This window comes from Schistocerca cancellata, chromosome 6, assembly GCF_023864275.1.
Source record: "Schistocerca cancellata isolate TAMUIC-IGC-003103 chromosome 6, iqSchCanc2.1, whole genome shotgun sequence".
NCBI classification, from domain to species: domain Eukaryota; kingdom Metazoa; phylum Arthropoda; class Insecta; order Orthoptera; family Acrididae; genus Schistocerca; species Schistocerca cancellata.
Genome location: NC_064631.1, coordinates 510,691,071 through 510,714,782, shown reverse-complemented (window position 1 = coordinate 510,714,782; position 23,712 = coordinate 510,691,071). Strand labels below are relative to the sequence as shown.

Genomic DNA, 23,712 nt, shown 5'->3' with positions numbered 1-23,712 from the left:
CATTCTGGAAGGAACGATGGATCAACACAAGTATGCATCTAGCCTTGGCGACACTACAATTTGTTTTTCCTCGATATAATGGCGTCTACCAGCAGGACAATGCAACATGTCACACAGTTCGCAGTGTGCGAGGTGCGACAATAAAGTAATGTGACTGATTTTCTTTGCAAGATGTCGCAACCCTGCATTCTTGCGTAGGAACAATATCTTTGACCTTGGTCTATAAGCTGCTTCTAGGCCAAGTGGCACATCGATGCAACAGCTCAGTCATGAGTTGTGCTGTAATAAGGTAACACGCGTTTGTGTCTCTCGTCACTGAAATGGAACGGCATAATATTGCACAACGGTATGCCAGTTCTTTTTGCGTTAAATTGGGTGAAAACGCGACGACAACTTACGGTGCGCTTCAGAAGATTTTTAGGGAGGAGGTTATGTCAAGGCCTCAAATTTTTTGTTGACATAAAATATTTAGTGAAGGCAGAACGAATATTGAAGATGAAGACCGCAGTAGACGACCATCAGCCGCACGGACGGATGTCAACTTGGCCAGGGTGCGTGAACTCGTGCGATCTGATCGAAGATTATCCGTGAAAATGATTGCAGGAGAACTGAACATCAATCGAGAAACGGTTCGTCCAATAATAACTGAAGATCTTGCTATGAGAGAGATTTGTGCGAAAATGGTCCCCCAAAAATCTCACACCACAACAGCGAGAATTGTTGTGCCTTGTTATCGCTGGTGATGAAAGTTGGTTTTTTCAGTACGATCCAGAGACAAAACGCCAAAGTTCGCAATAGTGCTCAAAGGGATAACCCAGACAAGAAAAGCTCACATGTCAAAGTCAAAAGTGAAATGCATGCTTATGTGCTTCTTTAATTCCAAGGGAAATGTTCATAAAGAGTGGATGCCTCCTGGACAAAACAGTTAACCAATATTACTACAAAGAAATTTTAGTAAGACTTCGTAAAAGAGTTCTTCGTGTCCGTGCCAATATTGCTGATAATTAGATTCTGCATCACGCTAAAGCGCCATCCCATACTGCTCTGTCAGTACAGCAATTGTTAGCCCCAAAACAAATTTCAGTACTACCACAGCCACCTTATTCACCAGATATCGCTCCGTGCGACTCTTTTATATTTCCAAGAGTCAAAACGGCGGTCAAGGTACACCATTTTCAAAGAATACAAGATGTCCAAAAGACTGTGACGAGGGTCTTGGAGGATATTACAGAAGATGAGTTCCTGAAATGTTGGCACCAATGGCAGAAGTGCTGGAAAAAGTGTGTACAATCAGAAGGGAACTACTTTGAAGGGGACAATACTAAACTTGACTAAAACGGTAAGCAACATTTTTTTCACATCACTCTCATTACTTTACTGTCGCATCTCGTATGTGCTTGGTTCGAAGGGCACCGGGATGAGTCTACCAACTCCTCTGCCCACCAAACTCCCCAAATTTAAATCCTATCGAGAATCCCACCTCGATCAGGCTGTTCGCACCAGGGATCCTCAGCCGAGAAACCTAGCGCAGCTGGTCGCGGGACAAGAGTCGGCACGGCACAGCTTCCCGTCCCTGTAGGCATCTTCCAGAACCTCACTGGCCCTCTTCCTGACCGTCTACCTGTGCTCCGCACTGCAAAATGTGGTTAGTCTGGCTTTTGAAAGATGATCACGTCAATGTGACTACGAATACATAGAAAGAAGGATCCTTTATTGTATGATTATATGATAGCGGAACAAACACTGGTAGCAGTTACTTCTGTAAAATATCTGGGAGTATGCGTGCGGAACGATTTGAAGTGGAATGATCATATAAAATTAATTGTTGGTAAGGCGGGTACCAGGTTGAGATTCATTGGGAGAGTCCTTAGAAAATGTGGTCCATCAACAAAAGAGGTGGCTTACAAAACACTCGTTCGACCTATACTTGAGTATTGCTCATCAGTGTGGGATCCGTACCAGATCGGGTTGACGGAGGAGATAGGTTATTTGGTAACCGTGATAGCGTTACGGAGATGTTTAACAAACTCAAGTGGCAGACTCTGCAAGAGAGGCGCTCTGCATCGCGGTGTAGCTTGCTCGCCAGGTTTCGAGAGGGTGCGTTTCTGGATGAGGTATCGAATATATTGCTTCCCCCTACTTATACCTCCCGAGGAGATCACGAATGTAAAATTAGAGAGATTAGAGCGCGCACAGAGGCTTTCAGACAGTCGTTCTTCCCGCGAACCATACGCGACTGCAACAGGAAAGGGAGGTAATGACAGTGGCACGTAAAGTGCCCTCCGCCAAACACCGTTGGGTGGCTTGCGGAGTATAAATGTAGAAATGTAGATGTAGAACAGTGTACGTAGGAAGTAATTGGACTTTGTGATCATTCTTTAGATCGAAGAAATAGTGTTAAGTGAAGAATACTCTAAGTATCGCTCTCATAGGAAGCACAAATACAAGATAAAATTAAGAAAAAATTTTCTGTGTCGCTGGACCGCGTCGCATTCCTCTTCAAACTTTCACGCGTCATAACGAATAAGAAGATTCTATAATAAATGACAACGGCCACTGAAGCGTGGAGGCTTGCGTAAGATGAGACTAATTACGACGGTAAAAGGGCATGCAAGCAGTTTTTCATCCCAGTCTACATAAGCAAACGGTGAGGAGTGGGCCGCCATTAGACGGAAGGTCGGCCGCATGTAGCCCGTGGTCTGTACATGCCCGCTCTAATACGTGCTGCAGAGGGGAGTAGCGTCTGGCATGCACTACGCACTGATGTCCCGAGTATGCTAGTAGAAAACAATGCTTCATTACGAACAGACTCCTGTCTGCCCACCATTTGCGGCGCTACTTTATAACACAACGCACGGTAGCCTGTGAAGGATCCGGTATGAAGTCTATCACTGTATATACACTCCTGGAAATGGAAAAAAGAACACATTGACACCGGTGTGTCAGACCCACCATACTTGCTCCGGACACTGCGAGAGGGCTGTACAAGCAATGATCACACGCACGGCACAGCGGACACACCAGGAACCGCGGTGTTGGCCGTCGAATGGCGCTAGCTGCGCAGCATTTGTGCACCACCGCCGTCAGTGTCAGCCAGTTTGCCGTGGCATACGGAGCTCCATCGCAGTCTTTAACACTGGTAGCATGCCGCGACAGCGTGGACGTGAACCGTATGTGCCGTTGACGGACTTTGAGCGAGGGCGTATAGTGGGCATGCGGGAGGCCGGGTGGACGTACCGCCGAATTGCTCAACACGTGGGGCGTGAGGTCTCCACAGTATATCGATGTTGTCGCCAGTGGTCGGCGGAAGGTGCACGTGCCCGTCGACCTGGGACCGGACCGCAGCGACGCACGGATGCACGCCAAGACCGTAGGATCCTACGCAGTGCCGTAGGGGACCGCACCGCCACTTCCCAGCAAATTAGGGACACTGTTGCTCCTGGGGTATCGGCGAGGACCATTCGCAACCGTCTCCATGAGGCTGGGCTACGGTCCCGCACACCGTTAGGCCGTCTTCCGCTCACGCCCCAACATCGTGCAGCCCGCCTCCAGTGGTGTCGCGACAGGCGTGAATGGAGGGACGAATGGAGACGTGTCGTCTTCAGCGATGAGAGTCGCTTCTGCCTTGGTGCCCATGATGGTCGTATGCGTGTTTGGCGCCGTGCAGGTGAGCGCCACAATCAGGACTGCATACGACCGAGGCACACAGGGCCAACACCCGGCATCATGGTGTGGGGAGCGATCTCCTACACTGGCCGTACACCACTGGTGATCGTCGAGGGGACACTGAATAGTGCACGGTACATCCAAACCGTCATCGAACCCATCGTCCTACCATTCCTAGACCGGCAAGGGAACTTGCTGTTCCAACAGGACAATGCACGTCCGCATGTATCCCGTGCCACCCAACGTGCTCTAGAAGGTGTAAGTCAACTACCCTGGCCAGCAAGATCTCCGGATCTGTCCCCCATTGAGCATGTTTGGGACTGGATGAAGCGTCGTCTCACGCGGTCTGCACGTCCAGCACGAACGCTGGTCCAACTGAGGCGCCAGGTGGAAATGGCATGGCAAGCCGTTCCACAGGACTACATCCAGCATCTCTACGGTCGTCTCCATGGGAGAATAGCAGCCTGCATTGCTGCGAAAGGTGGATATACACTGTACTAGTGCCGACATTGTGCATGCTCTGTTGCCTGTGTCTATGTGCCTGTGGTTCTGTCAGTGTGATCATGTGATGTATCTGACCCCAGGAATGTGTCAATGAAGTTTCCCCTTCCTGGGACAATGAATTCACGGTGTTCTTATTTCAATTTCCAGGAGTGTAGTTCGTGACTGGTTCGAAAGATGGAGGAGTACTAGTTACAGGAACTTGTAGAAATGTGTGTAATATGTGGTCTAGCAGAAAATAGTGTCCGGAAAGAGGAACGAATGTACAGAGAAGCTTTGCCACAGGTGTTCCCCAGTCCAGAGCGCAGATTCTTGCTATAAATTGGACAGCTGAAGCCACAGAAAGCTACTCTACGAGTTACAAAATCTACAGTATTGTCTTCAGATCGTCCAAATGGCTCTGAGCACTATGGGACTTAACTTATGACGTCATCAGTCCCCTAGAACTTAGAACTACGTAAACCTAACTGACCTACGGACACCACACACATCCATGCCCGAGGCAGGATTCGAACCTGCGACCGTAGCGGTCGCGCAGTTCCAGACTGAAGCGCCTAGAACCGCTCGGCCACTCCGGCGAGTATTGCCTTCACAGTAGTTTCTTACGGGATAGTGTTGGTTAGTGTGGAAGAAGATTCAAAAATTAGCACTCGTCAATTTGCCCGAGAAGGAATGTTTCAAAGGATGCAATGTAGAGAGTATAGGCGGAACAGTAATTTCGTTCCTATCTTAAAGTATCGTGTGGCAGTAATGAGCACTTTTGTCAGGGGGTTATTTACTGCAGTGTGGCCGCGACTATTTTGCTATAACTTGTATTGTACGTGTATGAAGCCATTTCATGCAAGTTGGTGTTTCCAATTGCCGCATCACGTCTAGGGCGATGAAAATCCTTCTGGCTCGCCAGTCTCAGATAATCGGCGACTCTCAGCTTGTGTGCTTGAATTATGACCAACTATTAGGACCCTTTGTTATTATAGGTTATCTGTATCGAGCTGACTGCAATACATTTAAAAAGAATTACACCAGAAGCGTTTCGCTTTTATTTACAAAGCATCTTCTGTGGTATACTGTAAATTGGATACACAGGTTTGTACATTTTATTTTTATTCTTTTAGGTTAAAAACAGCGTCTTCTTTATGAAGTAGGTCTGTTAGCTACTTATGGTGTTTCTTTACATAGTCTGCACCTTCCCCTCTTGCTAGCGGTGGTTTATGCCGACAGCCTTCATTTCACATCTGCAGTTTTTCGCATTTTGCGCTATTTCCTGCTCTGAATTATTTATAATTGACTTTCTTAACTGCTTTTAGTTCATCATTGCTACAGTGTTTATGCCTATTCGTATGTTTTCGTTCACGTTGTAAGTGTTGCCGACCTATAAAACGACTTTGTGTGTGTGAGTATGTGTGTGTGTGTGTGTGTGTGTGTGTGAGAGAGAGAGAGAGAGAGAGAGAGAGAGAGAGAGAGAGTTAATGAAATTTTCTTGTATGTTGATAGAGACGTGAGAGGGGTGGTGTTTTTTTTCTCCAAGGAGGGGGGGGGAGGAATGACAGGGATGGCCTGGACAGTGATAATGGTACCGATCCCGGAGAAAATGGTAGTGGTTAATGGAACCTGTGGTTATATTTGTACTTTTAATGTTATATTAAGATGTTAGTCAGTTTAAAGAATGTTTGGTTTGCCAAGTTGATCTGATCATTTATGAGTTGCTTGTGTCCTGTTATGGTTTTTTGGATGTGGTAGTTTTCTTATAAGGTGAGGAGATGTTTTTTTGTCGCTGTTTATCCTTATGATTTCCTTGTCTGTGTCTCTGGTTGCAATTTTCTGTTTGTGCTGGTGTAAGTGTTATGCAGAAGTTGAATGATTTGTCCTATACTTCCATGCTCTTACATGTTCTTCGTATCTGGTGTCAAATGTCCTCCTGGTTTGACCTATGTATCTTCCATCACATGTATTGCATTTCAGTTGGTATATTCCTGATTTCTGATACAGATCAATTTTTCCTATTGTTTTTGGGAAATATTTCTGAATTGAGTTGTTGGTTTTGTGTGCTATTCTTATGCCATGGTTTTTGAAAATATTGGATATTCTGGTTCAAATGGCTCTGAGCCTATGGGACTTAACATCTGTGGTCATCAGTCCCCTAGAACTTAGAACTACTTAAACCTAACTAACCTAAAGACAACACATACAGGATTCGAACCTGCGACCGTAGCAGTCGCGCGGTTCCGGACTGAGCGCCTAGAACCGCTAGACCACCGCGGCCGGCGGATATTCTGTGTGTGTATTTGTGGTTGTATGTCATTGTGTACCATCTTTTACTTTCCATTTCTTTCACACTTTGTGTTGTTTCTGTTCTTGTATTTCGTGTATTTGTTTGTGTGTGACTTTGTCCTTGAGTTCGTGACAGTTGGGTGTTTGTTCTTTTCTGTTTCTTGATTCTCTTGTTCAGCTTTGTTACTAAGTTCTCTTTGTATCCATTGTTTGTGGCGATTTGTATTACAGTAGTCATTTCTATTTTGTAATTGCACCGTGTTTAGTCTGTGGAGCATGTACCTAAGTGCTGGTTTTGAGAATTGGCTTGTTGTGATGTCCCTTGTATAATTGTGTCTGTTGTTGTCAGTTTTCGGTATATGGCAAATGTGTGTTCTTTGTTTTGAATCTTTATGGTGATGTCCAAAAAATGTAACTGTCTATTGTGCTCTTTCTCTATTGTAAAATTATCATGAACAGAATTTATGTCTGTGTGTAGCTGGTCAATTTTATTGTTTGGTTCATCTAACAGGCACAAGATATCATCCATATATCTAATCTAGTATAGGATGTTGTACCTCTTTGGCACTATTTTATTAAATACAATCTGTTATACATGGTTCATAAATATGTTTTCTATGGTTTCGTACACTACAGATCCCATTGGTAATCCTTCCCTTTGCAAATAGAATTCATTATTGAACTGAAATTAATTATGTTCTGTTATTAGCTCTAGAAAACTGACTGTGTCTTTGACATATTCACGTGGAAGTGTGCTGTGTGTCAGTAAGATTTTGTTCTACAATGTTTATTGTTTCAGTTATTGGTATATTGGAATACGTATTCTCTACAGGAGGGTGGCTTTGTCTGAAACTTGTATGTATTTTATGTACTGAATCAATTGTGTGGTGTTTCTTATAGTCCTGTCTTCTTGTAACCCTAACAAGTGTGGTATCGAACGTTGATACCACACATACATGCGTGTCCAAAGTAACAGGCACTGTGGTGACTGTAGCCTTTATAAAATACACTCGATATATGTAATGAACATTGCGTCGTAATTCTCAATAATACAGGCATTGAAGCTTGGTATTTATCTGCCGATACCAGGAAAGCGACTTCGAAGTCAAACGCCTCACCTGTAGGGGAATATACATAATGGAAATACGAGTACAGGTTGTAGATGCATGGTTGACGGCATATGGAAGTTTGGGTCTGACCGTGAGTCGTACTCGATTAGCCAAATGGACCAGTTCGCCGGCGGACGGCGTGGAGGTAGGACGTAGAGTGCTGTGCGCTGCGCCGTGCTTCCGCGTGGTAAGTCTTGCGCTTGCTGCGGCTTAAAACCCTGTTTGTAGAACACTTCGAGAAATAATGACTAGCATGCAGTGATGGCTCAACCAAGTCGAAAAGATACGTTGAAACTTACTTTGATCCTCGATATGCCAGACCCAAGTCGTTTGAAATAGAAAATTGGTTAGAAGAAGATGTGAAGCTCTCCTTTAATGATGTAATTGGGATCCACCTGTCGATTGTAGCTTGTGTCGTGTTTGTTAAAATGCGTAGTTCCGAGTTGCGCGAGAAAATAGTTGAGTCTTCCGGAGGTGTCATGAAATTTAAGCACTCAGATGGAAACGTTGGTGAAGTCACCGTTGCACATGCTGGTTTTGGCATTCGCACAATTCGAATCTTCGAGTTGCCTTTTGAGATTACAACAGACCAAATTAATGCTGTAATTTCACCCTTCGGGAAAGTGCTCAGCAACTTTGCCGAGAAATGGTCAAGCGCGCATAAATTCCCAGTACTAAATGGCGTACGGCAGCTTCGAGTAGAGTTACAAAAGCACATCCCGTCGTACATCAATGCCTGCGGATATAGAGGGATTGTAATTTATGACGACCAACCGCGAACCTGTGCCGCCTGTAACAAGCCTGGGCACGTTCGCGCAGAATGTATACAGCGGCGCGTGGCGCAGCTGCCGGCCGGCGAGGCCGGCAGGTCACCTGCTATGACAACACTGCCTGGAACTTACGCCGCCGTGGCACGCGAACGGCCGACTGCTTCCTCAGCCCCAGAATCGTGTGCAAATACAAATTCTCCAGACACTGAAATTCCGATGGACGTCAGTGCCGTCATAGCTGACGACCTACAAGAGTCCCGTCAATCTACGGACACAGTTGAAGTTCCACCGAAGCAGGCACCTGCAACTGTAAAGGCAGCAGATCCGCCGGAAGTTGAAGACCGACACACCTTGCAGGAAAGCGACACTAACTTGGATACTGAAGGAAGTCCGTCGAGAGGCAATTCTCCGAAGAAAAATAAGAAACGCCGGCTGGCGCGCAAAGGTGCAAAGGAGACAGCTCCCACACTCCGACAAAAAGCGAAGGAAATAGATAGTACCTTAAGCCAACAGATCTATAGCAACACGAAAGCGACACCAGTTTCTGAGGAGCGTTCCCCTTCTGCGCTGGAAAAACGAGACGTCCAAGGAAAGCCAACAAAGAAAGCATCCAGCCACCCCCAAGAAACGAGTCCCACCCACGACGACAACCTCAAGCAGCTGGGCAGACGAAAGCGACCATAACAATGCCGACGAAGAAATGACAGAAGTTTCAGAAACTAAGACAGACTGTAAGCTAGCCCCACATGTGGCTGATTTCTTCAACGAAGACGTCTCCGCGAACGAACATTCTAAAGAACAAGGACACACCACTGAAACATTTGCTACCGGTGAATATTATTAAAATGCGTTTTAAAGCTGACGCTTGCGTGACAAAACAGAAGAATGTTTTTTAAAGTTAGATAAAGGAGAACGAAGAATGTCTGACATAAAAGCATACAAAATCGCGACAGTAAACCTTAATAAGATTCATAGTTCCTTTAAACTACAGAACTTAAAAGATTATATATATGCTTCTGACAGTGACATTATACTTTTACAAGAAGTGACAGACATTGAGCTTGGTAACATACCTGGCTTCAACGCCATTACAAACCCAGGGCATGGAGCGGAAAAGGGCACGGCTCTGCTCACAAAGGAAGGCATAGTAGTCCAAGATGTAGTAAAACTACCAAACCGTAAAGGTATAGCGGCCACAATAAACAAAATACGACTCATTAACGTGTATTCCCCTTCAGGATCCAGTAACAGGCACCGCAGAACGGAGTTCTTTAAAGAAGAAATTGTCCCACTATTTGGAACTCGATATGAACACCTTATCCTGGGAGGAGATTTTAACAGTGTTTTGCATGACAAAGACCAAACTCCCAATTTCAACAAGTCTACTGAACTGGAACGTATAGTTAATGACTTAAGACTAATAGACTCATGGGAACATATGCACGGTGCAGCCCCTGGCTTCACCCACGCCACAAGTCACTCGGCGAGCCGTCTCGGCAGGATATATGTAACGCACAATTTGAAACACCTCATTTTGCTGTCTGAAGTATGGCCTACCGTTATTTTGGATCATGCTGCATACATATCCACAATCAATCTGATAAAACAAGGGACCTTCCGAGGTAGAGGCACATGGAAGCTCAACGTGTCACATCTGGAAGACCATGCTTGTCAGGAGGCATTTTACAAGGTATGGCAAGAGTGTGAAAGCAAATTTAGCTCGTACAAATCTGGCACTGACTGCTGGCTGAAACATGCCAAACCCAAAATACGGAGGTTTTTCATAAACTACTCAAAAGACAAAAACTTTTGGTACAAATCAACTATAGAATTTTACTTTCAATGTCTAAGGGATTTGTACAAGTCCGATGCAACAGTTGTGGACAACTACGAAAGAATTAACAAAATTAAAGCAAAAATTTTAGTACTACGGCATAAACAACTGGAAGGCTACCAAATAAGGTCGCGTGCCCAGAATATAGCACAGCACGAGGTCACTTCCATTTATCATGTCATTCGTGAAAGCAAAAGGGCGTCCCGCAAGATATTATCTGAAATAACAACTGATGATGGAAGGAAGCTGACGAAGCAAAGAGAGATTAAAGAGGCAATCGTACAGCATTTTGAATCCTTAATGTCTAGTCAACCGGTTGACGAACAGCTTCAAGACGAGTTAATGACCAACCTCCAGGGCAAAGTATGCCACGCGGAAGCACAAACTCTCATCTCGCAAGTGACTGAAGAAAACGTAGAAGAAGCTATATATGGAAGCACGAAAAATAAGGCTCCAGGGGCAGATGGAATTCCGCCAGAATTTTATCGCAGATTCAGTGGTCTCGTAAAAGGCAAGTTTACTGTCATCTGCAACGAACTGCTATACCCTGAAAATGACATCCCGAAAGAATTTCGTGAGGGACTCGTAGTGTTAGTGCCAAAAACTACCAATACGAAATCTGTAAGTGCTCTGAGGACAATTACGCTTTTTTAAACAGCGATTACAAAATCTTTGGCCGCATCCTCGCTCGCAGGCTGAAAACCACGATGACCAGTGTCACTGGCCCTTATCAAACAAGTGTGGGCAAAGACAGAAGAATTCTCCAGACCCTCTGTGATTACAGGGACCTAATCTCAACGGCCGACGTCTGAAAAATAAAATGTGCACTCATCTCACTCGACTTTGATAAAGCCTTCGACAGGGTTAATCATAGTTTTCTCCTTCGCACCATGGGCGCAATGGGCTTCCCACCTAGATTCATTGCGGTAGTAAGAAATACATTAACAAACAACTCAGCCAGATTTGTCATCAATGGACACATTAGCCGCCCGATTGACGTCACCAGCTCCATTAGGCAAGGGTGTCCAATGTCAATGGCACTCTTCGCCATCGCCATCGAGCCCCTGCTTGCCTCCCTTATGAAACATGTACAAGGACTGCAAATACATGGAGAAAAGATCGTGTGCAAGGCGTACGCTGATGATGTTAGTTTCCTAGTCGTGAATGGCGCTGAAGTACAGAGCGCACTACGAACAGTAACAAAATATGAACAGGCATCTGGTGCAAAACTTAATAGAACAAAGTCGGGGATTTTCAACATTGGCCGTGGAATTGGGACCCAAACGCAGGATCTGTTACGCGAGCTTGTAACCATGAAATGTCTCGGCAATGGTTTTTAAAAGAAATATCAAGCACACTATGGCTGCGCATTATCGAAAATTACTTAACAGCATACACGCCTCTGTACAAGCACATGGTATTAGGAAACTCGATGAACTTCAAAAAGTAACAGTGGCAAATGTATACATCACATCCAAAGTTAATTAAGTAGCACAAGTTCTGCCACCACCTGCGACTTTGTTGAAAAGCATCGCATCTTCACTAGGACACTTTGTGGGCCGCGGACGTATTTACAAAATCAAATATGACATTCTGATGCTCCCTACGAAATGTGGTGAGTTAAATCTCACCGATGTCAGCAAAAAAGCGCAAGCCTTATACCTTGCTACCACATACAAACAATGGAAACAACCAAGTGGTACCCTTGCTGCACATTTGTTAAACGAAATAGCTCCTGCTGACGTCAGTGCACCTATAAATGTCCAACACATATCCAACGGACTATACCACTTGAAATACTTTATCGTAGAATACAGCTACATACAGACAAGGATTCCTGAAAAAGACATCATGAAAGTAAAAGAACTTTACAATTACTTGATGAAAGACAAACCCAGAAACGAAGTAGAACAAAAGTATCATTGTTATAACTGGAAAACAATATGGGAAAATATTCACTGCCGGAACCTGCCAACGTATGTCAAATCGACCTGGTACTTTGCTGTAAACAGAAAAATTACGACGAACTCTAAACTTTACTCTATTCGACTGGCCGAGTCACCGCTGTGTACATTATGTAATACACCAGATACCGAAGAGCATAGATTGCTGTGTGAAAGGGTAAAAGAAATATGGCTCTACATAAGACAAAAGATAGCGAGCGTCAGCAGAACTACGCCCAATGCCGTTACGACCGTTAAATCCTGACGGTATATCTTACCCTAAAACAAAACGCCCCCCCCATGAACCATGGACCTTGCCGTTGGTGGGGAGGCTTGCGTGCCTCAGCGATACAGATAGCCGTACCGTAGGTACAACCACAACGGAGGGGTATCTGTTGAGAGACCAGACAAACGTGTGGTTCCTGAAGAGGGGCAGCAGCCTTTTCAGTAGTTGCAAGGGCAACAGTCTGGATGATTGACTGATCTGGCCTTGTAACAATAACCAAAACGGCCTTGCTGTGCTGGTACTGCGAACGGCTGAAAGCAAGGGGAAACTACGGCCGTAATTTTTCCCGAGGGCATGCAGCTTTACTGTATGATTAAATGATGATGGCGTCCTCTTGGGTAAAATATTCCAGAGGTAAAATAGTCCCCCATTTGGATCTCCGGGCGGGGACTACTCAAGAGGACGACGTTATCAGGAGAAAGAAAACTGGCGTTCTACGGATCGGAGCGTGGAATGTCAGATCCCTTAATCGGGCAGGTAGGTAAGAAAATTTAAAAAGGGAAATGGATAGGTTAAAGTTAGATATAGTGGGAATTAGTAAAGTTCGGTGGCAGGAGGAACAAGACTTCTGGTCAGATGACTACAGGGTTATTAACACAAAGTCAACTAGGGGTAATGCAGGAGTAGGTTTAATAATGAATAGGAAAATAGGAATGCGGGTAAGCTACTACAAACAGCATAGTGAACGCATTATTGTGGCCAATATAGATACGAAGCCCACACCTACTACAGTAGTACAAGTTTATATGCCAACTACCTCTGCAGATGACGAAGAAATTGAAGAAATGTGTGATGAAATAAAAGAAATTATTCAGATAGTGAAGGGAGACGAAAATTTAATGGTTATGGGTGACTGGAGTTCGAGTGTAGGAAAAGGGAGAGAAGGAAACGTAGTAGGTGAATATGGATTGGGGCTAAGAAATGAAAGAGGAAGCCGCCTGGTAGAATTTTGCACAGAGCACAACTTAATCATAGCTAACACTTGGTTTAAGAATCATGATAGAAGGTTGTATACATGGAAGAACCCTGGAGATACTAAAGGGTATCAGATAGATTATATAATGGTAAGACAGAGATTTAAATTGTAAGACATTTCCGGGGGAGATATGGACTCTGATCACAATCTAATGGTTATGACCTGTAGATTAAAACTGAAGAAACTGCGAAAAGGTGGGAATGTAAGGAGATGGGACCTGGATAAACTGAAAGAACCAGAGGCTGTACAGAGTTTCAGGGAGAGCATAAGGGAACAATTGACAGGAATGGGGGAAAGAAATACAGTAGGAGAAGAATGGGTAGCTTTGAGGGATGAAATAGTGAAGGCAGCAGAGGATCAAGTAGGTAAAAAGACGAGGGCTAGCAGAAATCCTTGGGTAACAGAAGAAATATTGAATTTAATTGATGAAAGAAGAAAATATAAAAATGCAGTAAATGAAGCAGGCAAAAAGGAATACAAACGTCTCAAAAATGAGATCGACAGGAAGTGCAAAATGGCTAAGCAGGGATGGCTAGAGGACAAATGTAAGGATGTAGAGGCTTATCTCACTAGGGGTAAGATAGAATCTGCCTACAGGAAAATTAAAGAGACCTTTGGAGATAAGAGAACCACTTGTATGAACATCAAGAGCTCAGATGGAAACCCAGTTCTAAGCAAAGAAGGGAAGCAGAAAGGTGGAAGGTGTATATAGAGGGTCTATACAAGGGCGATGCACTTGAGGACAATATTATGGAAATGGAAGAGGATGTAGATGAAGATGAAATGGGAGATACGATACTGCGTGAAGAGTTTGACAGAGCACTGAAAGACCTGAGTCGAAACAAGGCCCACGGAGTAGACAACGTTCCATTGGAATTACTGACGTCCTTGGGAGAGCCAGTCCTGACAAAACTCTACTATCTGGTGAGCAAGATGTATGAAACAGGCGAAATACCCTCAGACTTCAAGAAGAATATAATAATTCCAATCCCAAAGAAAGCAGGTGTTGACAGATGTGAAAATTACCGAACAATCAGTTTAATAAGCCACAGCTGCAAAGTACTGACACGAATTCTTTACAGACGAATGGAAAAACTAGTAGAAGCCGACCTCGGGGAAGATCAGTTTGGATTCTGTACAAATACTGGAACACGTGAGGCAATACTGACCTTACGACTTATCTTAGAAGAAAGATTAAGGAAAGGCAAACCTACGTTTCTAGCATTTGTAGACTTAGAGAAAGCTTTTAACAATGTTGACTGGAATACTCTCTTTCAAATTCTAAAGGTGGCAGGGGTGAAATACAGGGAGCGAAAGGCTATTTACAACTTGTACAGAAACCAGATGGCAGTTATAAGAGTCGAGGGACATGAAAGGGAGTAAGACAGGGTTGTAGCCTCTCCCCGATGTTGTTCAATCTGTATATTGAGCAAGCAGTAAAGGAAACAAAAGAAAAGTTTGGAATAGGTAGTAAAATCCATGGAGAAGAAATAAAAACTTTGAGATTCGCCGATGACATTGTAATTCTGTCAGAGACTCCAAAGGACTTGGAAGAGCAGTTGAACGGAATGGATGGTGTCTTGAAGGGAGGATATAAGATGAACATCAACAAAAGCAAAACGAGGATAATGGAATGTAGTCGAATTAAGTCGGGTGACGTTGAGGGTATTAGATTAGGAAATGAGACACTTAAAGTAGTAAAGAAGTTTTGCTATTTGGGGAGCAAAATAACTGATGATGGTCGAAGTAGAGAGGATATAAAATGTAGACTGGCAATGGCAAGGAAAGCGTTCCTGAAGAAGAGAAATTTGTTAACATCGAGTATAGATTTAAGTCTCAGGAAGTCATTTCTAAAAGTATTTGTATGGAGTGTAGCCATGTATGGAAGTGAAACATGGACGGTAAATAGTTTGGACAAGAAGAGAATAGAAGCTTTTGAAATGTGGTGCTACAGAAGAATGCTGAAGATTAGATGAGTAGATCACATAACTAATGTGGAAGTATTGAATAGGATTGGGGAGAAGAGAAGTTTGTGGCACAACTTGACCAGAAGAACGGATCGGTTGGTAGGACATGTTCTGAGGCATCAAGGGATCACTAATTTAGTATTGGAGGGCAGCGTGGACGGTAAAAATCGTAGGGGGAGACCAAGAGATGAATACACTAAGCAGATTCAGAAGGATGTAGGTTGCAGTAGGTACTGGGAGATGAAGAAGCTTGCACAGGATAGAGTAGCATGGAGAGCTGCATCAAACCAGTCTCAGGACTGAAGACCACAACAACAACAAAAACAAAACGAAACGCAATTAACTGGTTGAAAGGCCAAACGATCCATTACATCCTAACAAAAGAATCAAGCAATAGGGAGGACTTCTGGGTATACCTTGCAACTGAGCACCACAAGTTGATGTGTACTAAAAAATACAAAGAAAATTACGCAAATTTTTTAACTAAAACAATACTGTAACCAATAAAAATGCCTAATTTACATTACACATCCAAGCATTTCGTATATTAGACGAATGATTTATGGTTAAAGTTTGTACTTCACCTAGCAGGAGGAGGATTTCCAACAGAAAGTAATCAGAGAAGATCATCAGTATAGACCTGTTAAGCCTATGTGTATCTATTACTTTGTTTTGGGGGAAGCACAGTGATGAAACTGGTATACACCCTTTATTTAGTTGCTGTCTTTCTTTCCTTTTCTTTTCACAAGAAGACACATTTATGTTAATTATGTGTAAAATCAAGCAGAAGAAGTCTACTTTACTTCATTACCTTCTGAAGAAGGAAATTTTACTTATCAGCATTAATGAGTTTGCTTCTTTCCGTTTTTCCACGCACGGAGAACGAAATTTACAGATGCAGTTACATTTCCATAACAATTATGTGACTGCCTTCTCAATGGAATTTACATTTAATTTTATTCAAGCCATGTTGCAAACAAAGGCAACAGAAGGGGCATACTTAGTTTGTCGTTCAGAAGAAGCGTGTTTCCACGTCATCAAGTTACATTCATTCTTTAAAGGCGGAGAAGCCGGGCCGAGAAGGCAAAAATTGGCGAGCGTAAAGGACGGGTTGAAGGGGTGGAAGGAGACCCCCCCCCTCAGGGTGTTCGGTCAGAGGGTTAGCTTCTCTCTGTAATAAAAAATACTGAGTTAATCCATCAACAACGAACTTAAACGGATGTCTTACGACGTCCGCCCTGAGCAGATGCAACGAACAAAAGCGAACAAAAAGAGATTTTTTTAATAAAAGAAAGAAAAAAAGAAAGGATGGAAAATGGTAAGGCGACCGCTCGCAATAACGAGGAAATACGCGTTCGATTCCCGCTCCGGCACAAATTTTCTTTGTCGTCTTTCCATTCTACAGCTGATGGTTGTCTTTTTTCGCAGTTGCGAACACATTTATGTATTTCATAACGGCTGTAGTCACCGCAGTGCCTGTTCCTTTCGACATGTTTGCACGTCCGAAGGAGCTTTGCATCGTAATCAGACTAACACAGGCACCACAACATCATGTGTATATACTGTCTGTTAGTAAGGCCTTTTTTTGTTATTTTGATGTTTACTTATGTCTATAGTACTGTTTTATATAAAGTCTAACAACTTTTTTCTCTTTACAGATGAGTCACGACATGCTGGGAGTTGAGACCTGGACTTACTGGGTAAAATCCGTTTATCTTAAGATTTGCGAGTAACAAAGACTCACGATAATTTTCGGCCTCTCATATCTCACTTCAGCTTACCACGGAACGCAGACATCCAGTAAGACAGGGCAAAGCATTTGGAATATCAGTTTAGCGGAATGGAAAGTGTCTCGGAAGAGAAAAGGAAGTTAATGGAGTTTAGCAAAATTAAATGTGGTGATTCTGGGGAAATCAGGCTTCGAGATGAGATACTACAAGTAGTAGATAATCTTTCCATTTGGACAGAAAAATAACTGACTACGGCAGAAGTAAAGAATATACATAATGTTTGTCTTCCAGGAGAAAGAAAACTTTCACGAAGAAATGGAAATTTGCTATCATCGAATACTAATCTAGATTAGATTAGATTAGTTTTTCGTTCCATAGATCCGTGCTGAGGAAATCCTCGTGGATGTGGAACATGTCAATCTTTTTTTCAAGCTGAAATAACAATACTAATAGTATAAATTTATACAAAACATCATTTGTTTCTATTAAAAAAATCGTCAATGGAGTAGAAGGAGTTGGCCACTAGTAAGTCTTTCAGACTCCTTTTAAACTGATCTTTATTTGTTTCATATCAGTGCACACTCCGCTGTAGAGTGAAAATTTCATTCTAGAAACATCCCCCAGGCTGTGGCTAAGCCATGTCTCCGCAATATCCTTTCTTTCAGGAGTGCTAGTTCTGCAAGGTTCGCAGGAGAGCTTTTGTGAAGTTTGGAAGGTAGGAGACGAGGTGCTGGCAGAAGTAAAGCTGTGAGGACGATGCGTGAGTCTTACTTGGGTAGCTCAGTTGGTAGAGCACTTGCCTGCGAAACCAAAGGTCCCGAGTTCGAGTCTCGGTCCTGCACACAGTTTTGATCTGCCAGGAAGTTTCATATCAGCGCACTCTCCGCTGTAGAGTGAAAATTTCATTCTTGATCTTTATTTGTAACTAAATTTTTTTATGTTTGCTGGCAAATGATTGAAGATGAGTGTTCCTGAGTAGTGCACCCCTTTTTGCACTAAAGTAAGTGCTTTTAAGTCCTTGTGTAGATCATTTTTGTTCCTGGTATTGTATGTATGAACTGAGCTGTTTGCTGGGAAAAGAGATATATTATTTAGGAAAAATTTCATTAAGGAGTAAATATACTGATAGGCAGTAGTTAGTATACCCAGTTCTTTGAAGAGGTTTCTACAGGATGTCCGTGAATTTACTCCACAAATAATATGTATTACACGCTTTTGGACTCTGAAAACTTTTGTTTGACTTGAAGAGTTACCCCAAAATATTATACCATATGACATTATGGAATGAAGGTAGGCAAAGTATGCAAGATTTTTCATTTTTATGTCGCCTATGTCTGCTAACACTCGAATTGCAAATACAAATTTGTTACGGCGTTTCTGCAGTTCTGTGGTGTGCTCCTCCCAACTGAATTTATTATCAAGTTGTAATCCCAGGAATTTAAGACTGTCAACCTCTTCTATCTGCTCTTCTTCATACTTTATGCATATGCTGGGTGGAAACCTCTTACAGGTTCTGCATTGCATATAGTGAGTCATTTAATGCCAGTGAGTTGGCTTTAAACCATTTATTAATATCCATGAAAATATCATTAGCAGAGCTTTCTAGAACTACACTCGACATACTATTTATTGCAAACAAAACGAACTCTGCTTCTGGCAATGTAACTGATGAGAAATCAGTAATGTACACAAGAAAAAGCAATGGCCCTAAGATGGATCCTTGTAGGACACCACATGTAATTTCTTCTCAGTCTGATGATGACTGATGACTTAATTCACTAGTCCCTTCCACTGACACCCTTTGTTTCCTGTTAGTGATGTATGACTTGAACTATTTTGCAGCACTGCCCGTGACACCATAGAATTCTAATTTATTTAAAACGATGTTGTGGTTCACACAATCGAATGCCTTTGACAAATCACAGAAAATACCTGCTGCTTGTAACTTGTTATTTAAAGAAATAAGTACATTTTCACTGTAGGTGTAAATAGCCTTCTCGATATCAGAAACCTTCAGAAAACCGAACTGTGTTCTTGATAATATGTTATTTGTGGTCAGATGGTTGAGAAGCTGCCTGTACATTACTTTTTCTAAAATTTTTGAGAATGCTGGCAAAAGTGAAATCAGTCTGTAGTTTGATGGTATCTCTTTTTCCCCTTTCTTGAATAGAGGCTTTACATCTGCATATTTTAGCCAGTCAGGGAATGTCCCAGTTATAATTGACTGGTTACTCAAGTAACTTATAATTGTACTAAACTCACAAGAACGTGCCTTAATTAACTTTGTGGATATTTCATTGTAACCACTAGAATGCTTTGTTTTTAAAGATTTTGTTATGGAAGTTATTTCTTTTGCTGAAGTGAGTGACATATTCATGTACCTGAAGCTATTTGTAAAGGCTAGTTTCAGATATTCAAGGGCATTATTTACTGATCCTGACAATCCCATTCTGCCAGTAACGGATATAAAGTACTTGTTAAATAGATTTGCCACACTATGCCCATTGGTTACTAATGTGTCATCTACCCTTAGTGCTATTTGCTCCTGTTCGTTTCTGGTTCTACCAATCACCTCTTTCACTATATCCCATATTGTTTTTATTTTGTTCCCTGACATTGCTATCTTCTTCTCATAGTGCATTTGTTTAGATGTCTCAATTACTTTTTTAATATTTTACAGTATTCCTTGTAGTTAGCTAAATCATCAGCATTGGAGCTAATCTTGGTCGACAGATACATTTTCCTTTTTGTCTTACAGGAAATCTTTATTCCTTGTGTAATCCATGGTTTTATTATGGACTTCTGTTTGATTTGAGTAACTTTTAGAGGAAAACAGTTTTCAAACATGGTACTGACATTGTTCATGAATGGGTTATATTTTTCATTCATGTCATGAGCACTATAAACATCTTTCCAGTTCATATCATTGAGCAGTTTTCTAAAACACTCAATTTTTGATTGATTGACTACTCTCCTGTACTCCGATTTTGCAGTCTTGATAATCTGCTTAGAATTTACATCTAAAACAAGGAGCTGCATGTCATGATCTGATAGTCCATTTATTACAGGTTTTATGATGTGATTTTGTTCCTTTGCTTTGTCTCCAAAAAGTTATCAATGGCTGTCCTTGAGGATTTAATGATCCTAGTTGGAAAGTTTACAGTGTGAGTTAGATTGAAAGACATCATTACTAACTGCAATAAATGTTTACTGGAAGATTGCATTAGAAAATCTGTATTAAAGTCACCAGCAATCAAAATTTCTTTGTTTCTTTCTGTTAAATAATACAAAAGAGCTTATAGATGATTTATGAAAAGATTATAATTTCCTGCAGGTGATCCGTAAATAGTTTCTATTATATAGGATCTGTTATGGAACTCTACCTCTGTTGCACATGCTTCTAGATGCTTCTCTAAACAGAATTTATTAATGTCAATGTTCTTGAATTTATGGTAGTTTTCAATAAACGAGGCAACTCCTCCTCCATCCATATCCACTCTGCAGAAGTAGGAAGCTAGCTTAAATCCTGAAATGTCTAACATATCTATTCCAGTGGCCACTTGATGTTCAGAGAGGCTGATTATGTCAATTTGGTTAGATGAATTCACTTCATCGATACAAATGAGTAGTTCATCAACTTTATTTCTGAGTCCCATATTGTTCTGGTGTAATAAAGATAACTGATACTGCAAACTAATGGGATTATAACTGCTTTGGCGAAGATGAACTGGCAGTTTCTGATTACTTTCTGTTAAACATCGTTTAAATGGAGGCTGTATGCTAAAATCTGACTCCTGTTCATCTGTTTCCTCAAACTGAGTGTGTCTGCCAATCTCTCTTAAAACTCGTTTTCTTTCCCCCTTCCCTATCCTAAAAAAGACATCCCTCTGACACCTGTGACCACTGGTATTTTACCACTTGTGACAGTGTCCCCCCTTAAGTTTTCTGCAATCAACCCAGATAGTTTTCCCTTCCCCTTCCTATTGAGGTGAAGGCCATGCCTAGTGTAGTCCCACCTATCGATAGCATCCACAGGAATCAAACCAATATGGGACCCTATATCCGTCCTAAGCAGCCACTCCAACTCCAAGTTCACCCTCCCTACAGAAGAGTTCAAATGATGCCGATCATGGCGTCTCAACACAGACACAAATCCCACACTCGTATGCTTCGTTGCTGATGCGAGGAAGGTTTATAGGGCTGGTGTGATCGATGATTGTTATCTTTATTTCGGACAAAAGCAGACTTACATCTGTGAGACGGAAAACGACGACAGAGAATAAGTACGCCCTATCACAGATCTTGTGTAGTCAAAAGATATTATTGCCAAAAAATAAAAGTCATGTTAGTCCACACAGTTCCATATTTGCTCCACTTGTTTCCCGTGCAGAAATCCAGTTTCAGAATTTACCGAACTAGGAAGTGAAAATATGTGTTTCAGACCAAGACCAACACGTTGTTAAGAATGTTACTTTATGATATAGTGGAGAACTGAAAAGAAGAAAAGCTTTTACACAGTGCCGCACTATTCCTGCGGTGATGATTAACAGCCTACTTTGAGCTAAGTCCCTTTACTTGGCGCTTGTTGCTGTTACACGTTAAGAAGATAGCTTATGAGTGAGTATAAGTTATAGACTTGATTTCAGCAATCTGAAAGGCAAATAAAGAAACGTTTCCTGTATTACGGCAGAAAATAGCTGCCAGTCTATGACTTTGATGGACATTGTTATCCCAGTACCAGGGATGTGAAGAAGGAAGTAGATGACGGATGTTTACAATCGCCCTACTGCTAGGGATACATAGAACTTGTACCTGTCTTCATTTACAGTGGAAAATCTGCGGGAGCCGTAGCATTACTCCTGCAATTAGCTATATTCAGCACTCTAGAACTAATGCTCGAACGTAACACTGAACCGTTGGCATCTCGCAGTATAACTACCACATGAACATAGCCAATGATGTGCGGGTTGACAACTACATTCCCAAGAGAGTCTTACTAGCTTTGGGTTGTCATGACGCGCATTCATGGATTAATTTTTTTCATCGAACTGCTGATCCATAATTTCAACAAGACAGTTCCCCACAAAATATTTCCAAAAGTGTGGAGGGCTGTTTTACAACGCAGTATACATAACGTCTGCCTTGCCCTGACACCTCACCGGTTATATAGCTAAGGATGAGCCATCGAGCTGCATATTGGAGGCTTTAGCAATAATGTTTCAAGTTACATCTGAACAGGTTACCAGATATTACATCAGAACTATCTGATTTGACACAGTGGCTTTCAGGATACCTGTTTTTGTTCGCCAGTGAGGTCTCATGAGCTACTAGTTTTTTGGGCCATAGTATGTCTTTGTTTTTCTTACTACTTTATTCGCATAGCTGTTAGTCGTAAGTGTTCCTGACAAAATATCCATGGCTACAGTGTTTTTATCCCGACAATATAATTCTATAGAGATTTAAAGAACGTGGTGTTATAGTTATGCTACCCTGTATAACTATTTACCAACCTTTCCACGTGCAAAAACTGCTTTACATACAATCACATTGAATTAGTTGTCAACTGTATTTCACACGCAAATAAGATTCAGAGTTCAAGGATTAATGAGGCTGCGCTACATAAACATAATCTTCTGTAAGTGCGGGATGTTAATTGTGCTAGTGGATAAGTACTTTGGATATCCGATGTAACAGAGCCTCTTATTCGGAAATATTGTAGAAAACCAGATCGATGTTGACAAAAGAGATAAAATGCACCCCTCTTTATGTTGAATGTTGGGGTTCATTGATCGGTCAAACGATTGGCGACAGTTTTCTGTCGTAAAATGGATCCAAACATAGAATGGTGTTCCTTCGATTAAACGATCCCTGTTATAATTTCTTTTTGCTTGCATCAAAAATTTTAACTGTACTAGATCACTTGAGCGTTATTGCATAGTGCAACAGTTTCGTCCATTTCTGCGTCTTTTGCGATACTGGGCAACAAACCGCTGAACTCCTAATCTTTGGGAATGTGCTGAACTTCTTTCTGCAATTCCATTTCCGACATTTATTCTAAAAATCCAGACTTTTAGAGGACTTGGGAAGCCCTTCTGATCTTAATTCTGCCAACTTTCGATTGCTTCGTTGCGATAGTACGTCTTGCGTTCAGAATGGGCTAAAAAGGCAACTGAAAGGATGGGAGAACCGGTACTTCTTCGGCTTTGTACTATTCATTGTTGTTTTACGCATTATGTACCGCTCATTGTACGTATCTATAATGGAACGTTCTCTCCACGTGGGTTTGTGGCTGCCCGACACACCATTAAAATGTCCTCAAAATTATTTTTTGTTGAAATGGTCTACTTCACTTACAAGCTTTCTGATGCTATCGTAGTTAAGCTGTCTTCAACTTTACCTGATTTAATTGTACTTTACTACAGGTACCGGTACTTCCTTTGTAATGTTCATTCTCTACTACTTAGATTTCTTCTTTTCATTCTTTTGTCGTTGCTCTTCCTTAATCGTCTTCTCTTACTTGTATTTTTAATTTATATTTTGCTTTTTTATTTTCTTTAGCATACATTTTTACTGCCATCTTTTATCTAGTTTCAGTGGCTCATCCTTTGCTCATCACGTACCTTGATCGGGACATTCGTATTGTAGTTATTGCACCGTAG

At 42.1% G+C, this 23,712-nt stretch overlaps 1 protein-coding gene across 1 annotated transcript in view; it reads left to right on the top strand.

Moving 5' to 3' along the window:
* Nucleotides 1-23,712, top strand: part of LOC126191103 (neuronal acetylcholine receptor subunit alpha-10-like) — a 141,867-nt gene that overhangs the window by 33,812 nt on the left and 84,343 nt on the right. The window contains exon 3 of the mRNA XM_049931840.1: nt 16,982-17,023. Coding sequence (XP_049787797.1) covers nt 16,982-17,023 — 42 coding nt within the window. The remainder of the gene's footprint in view (nt 1-16,981; nt 17,024-23,712) is intronic.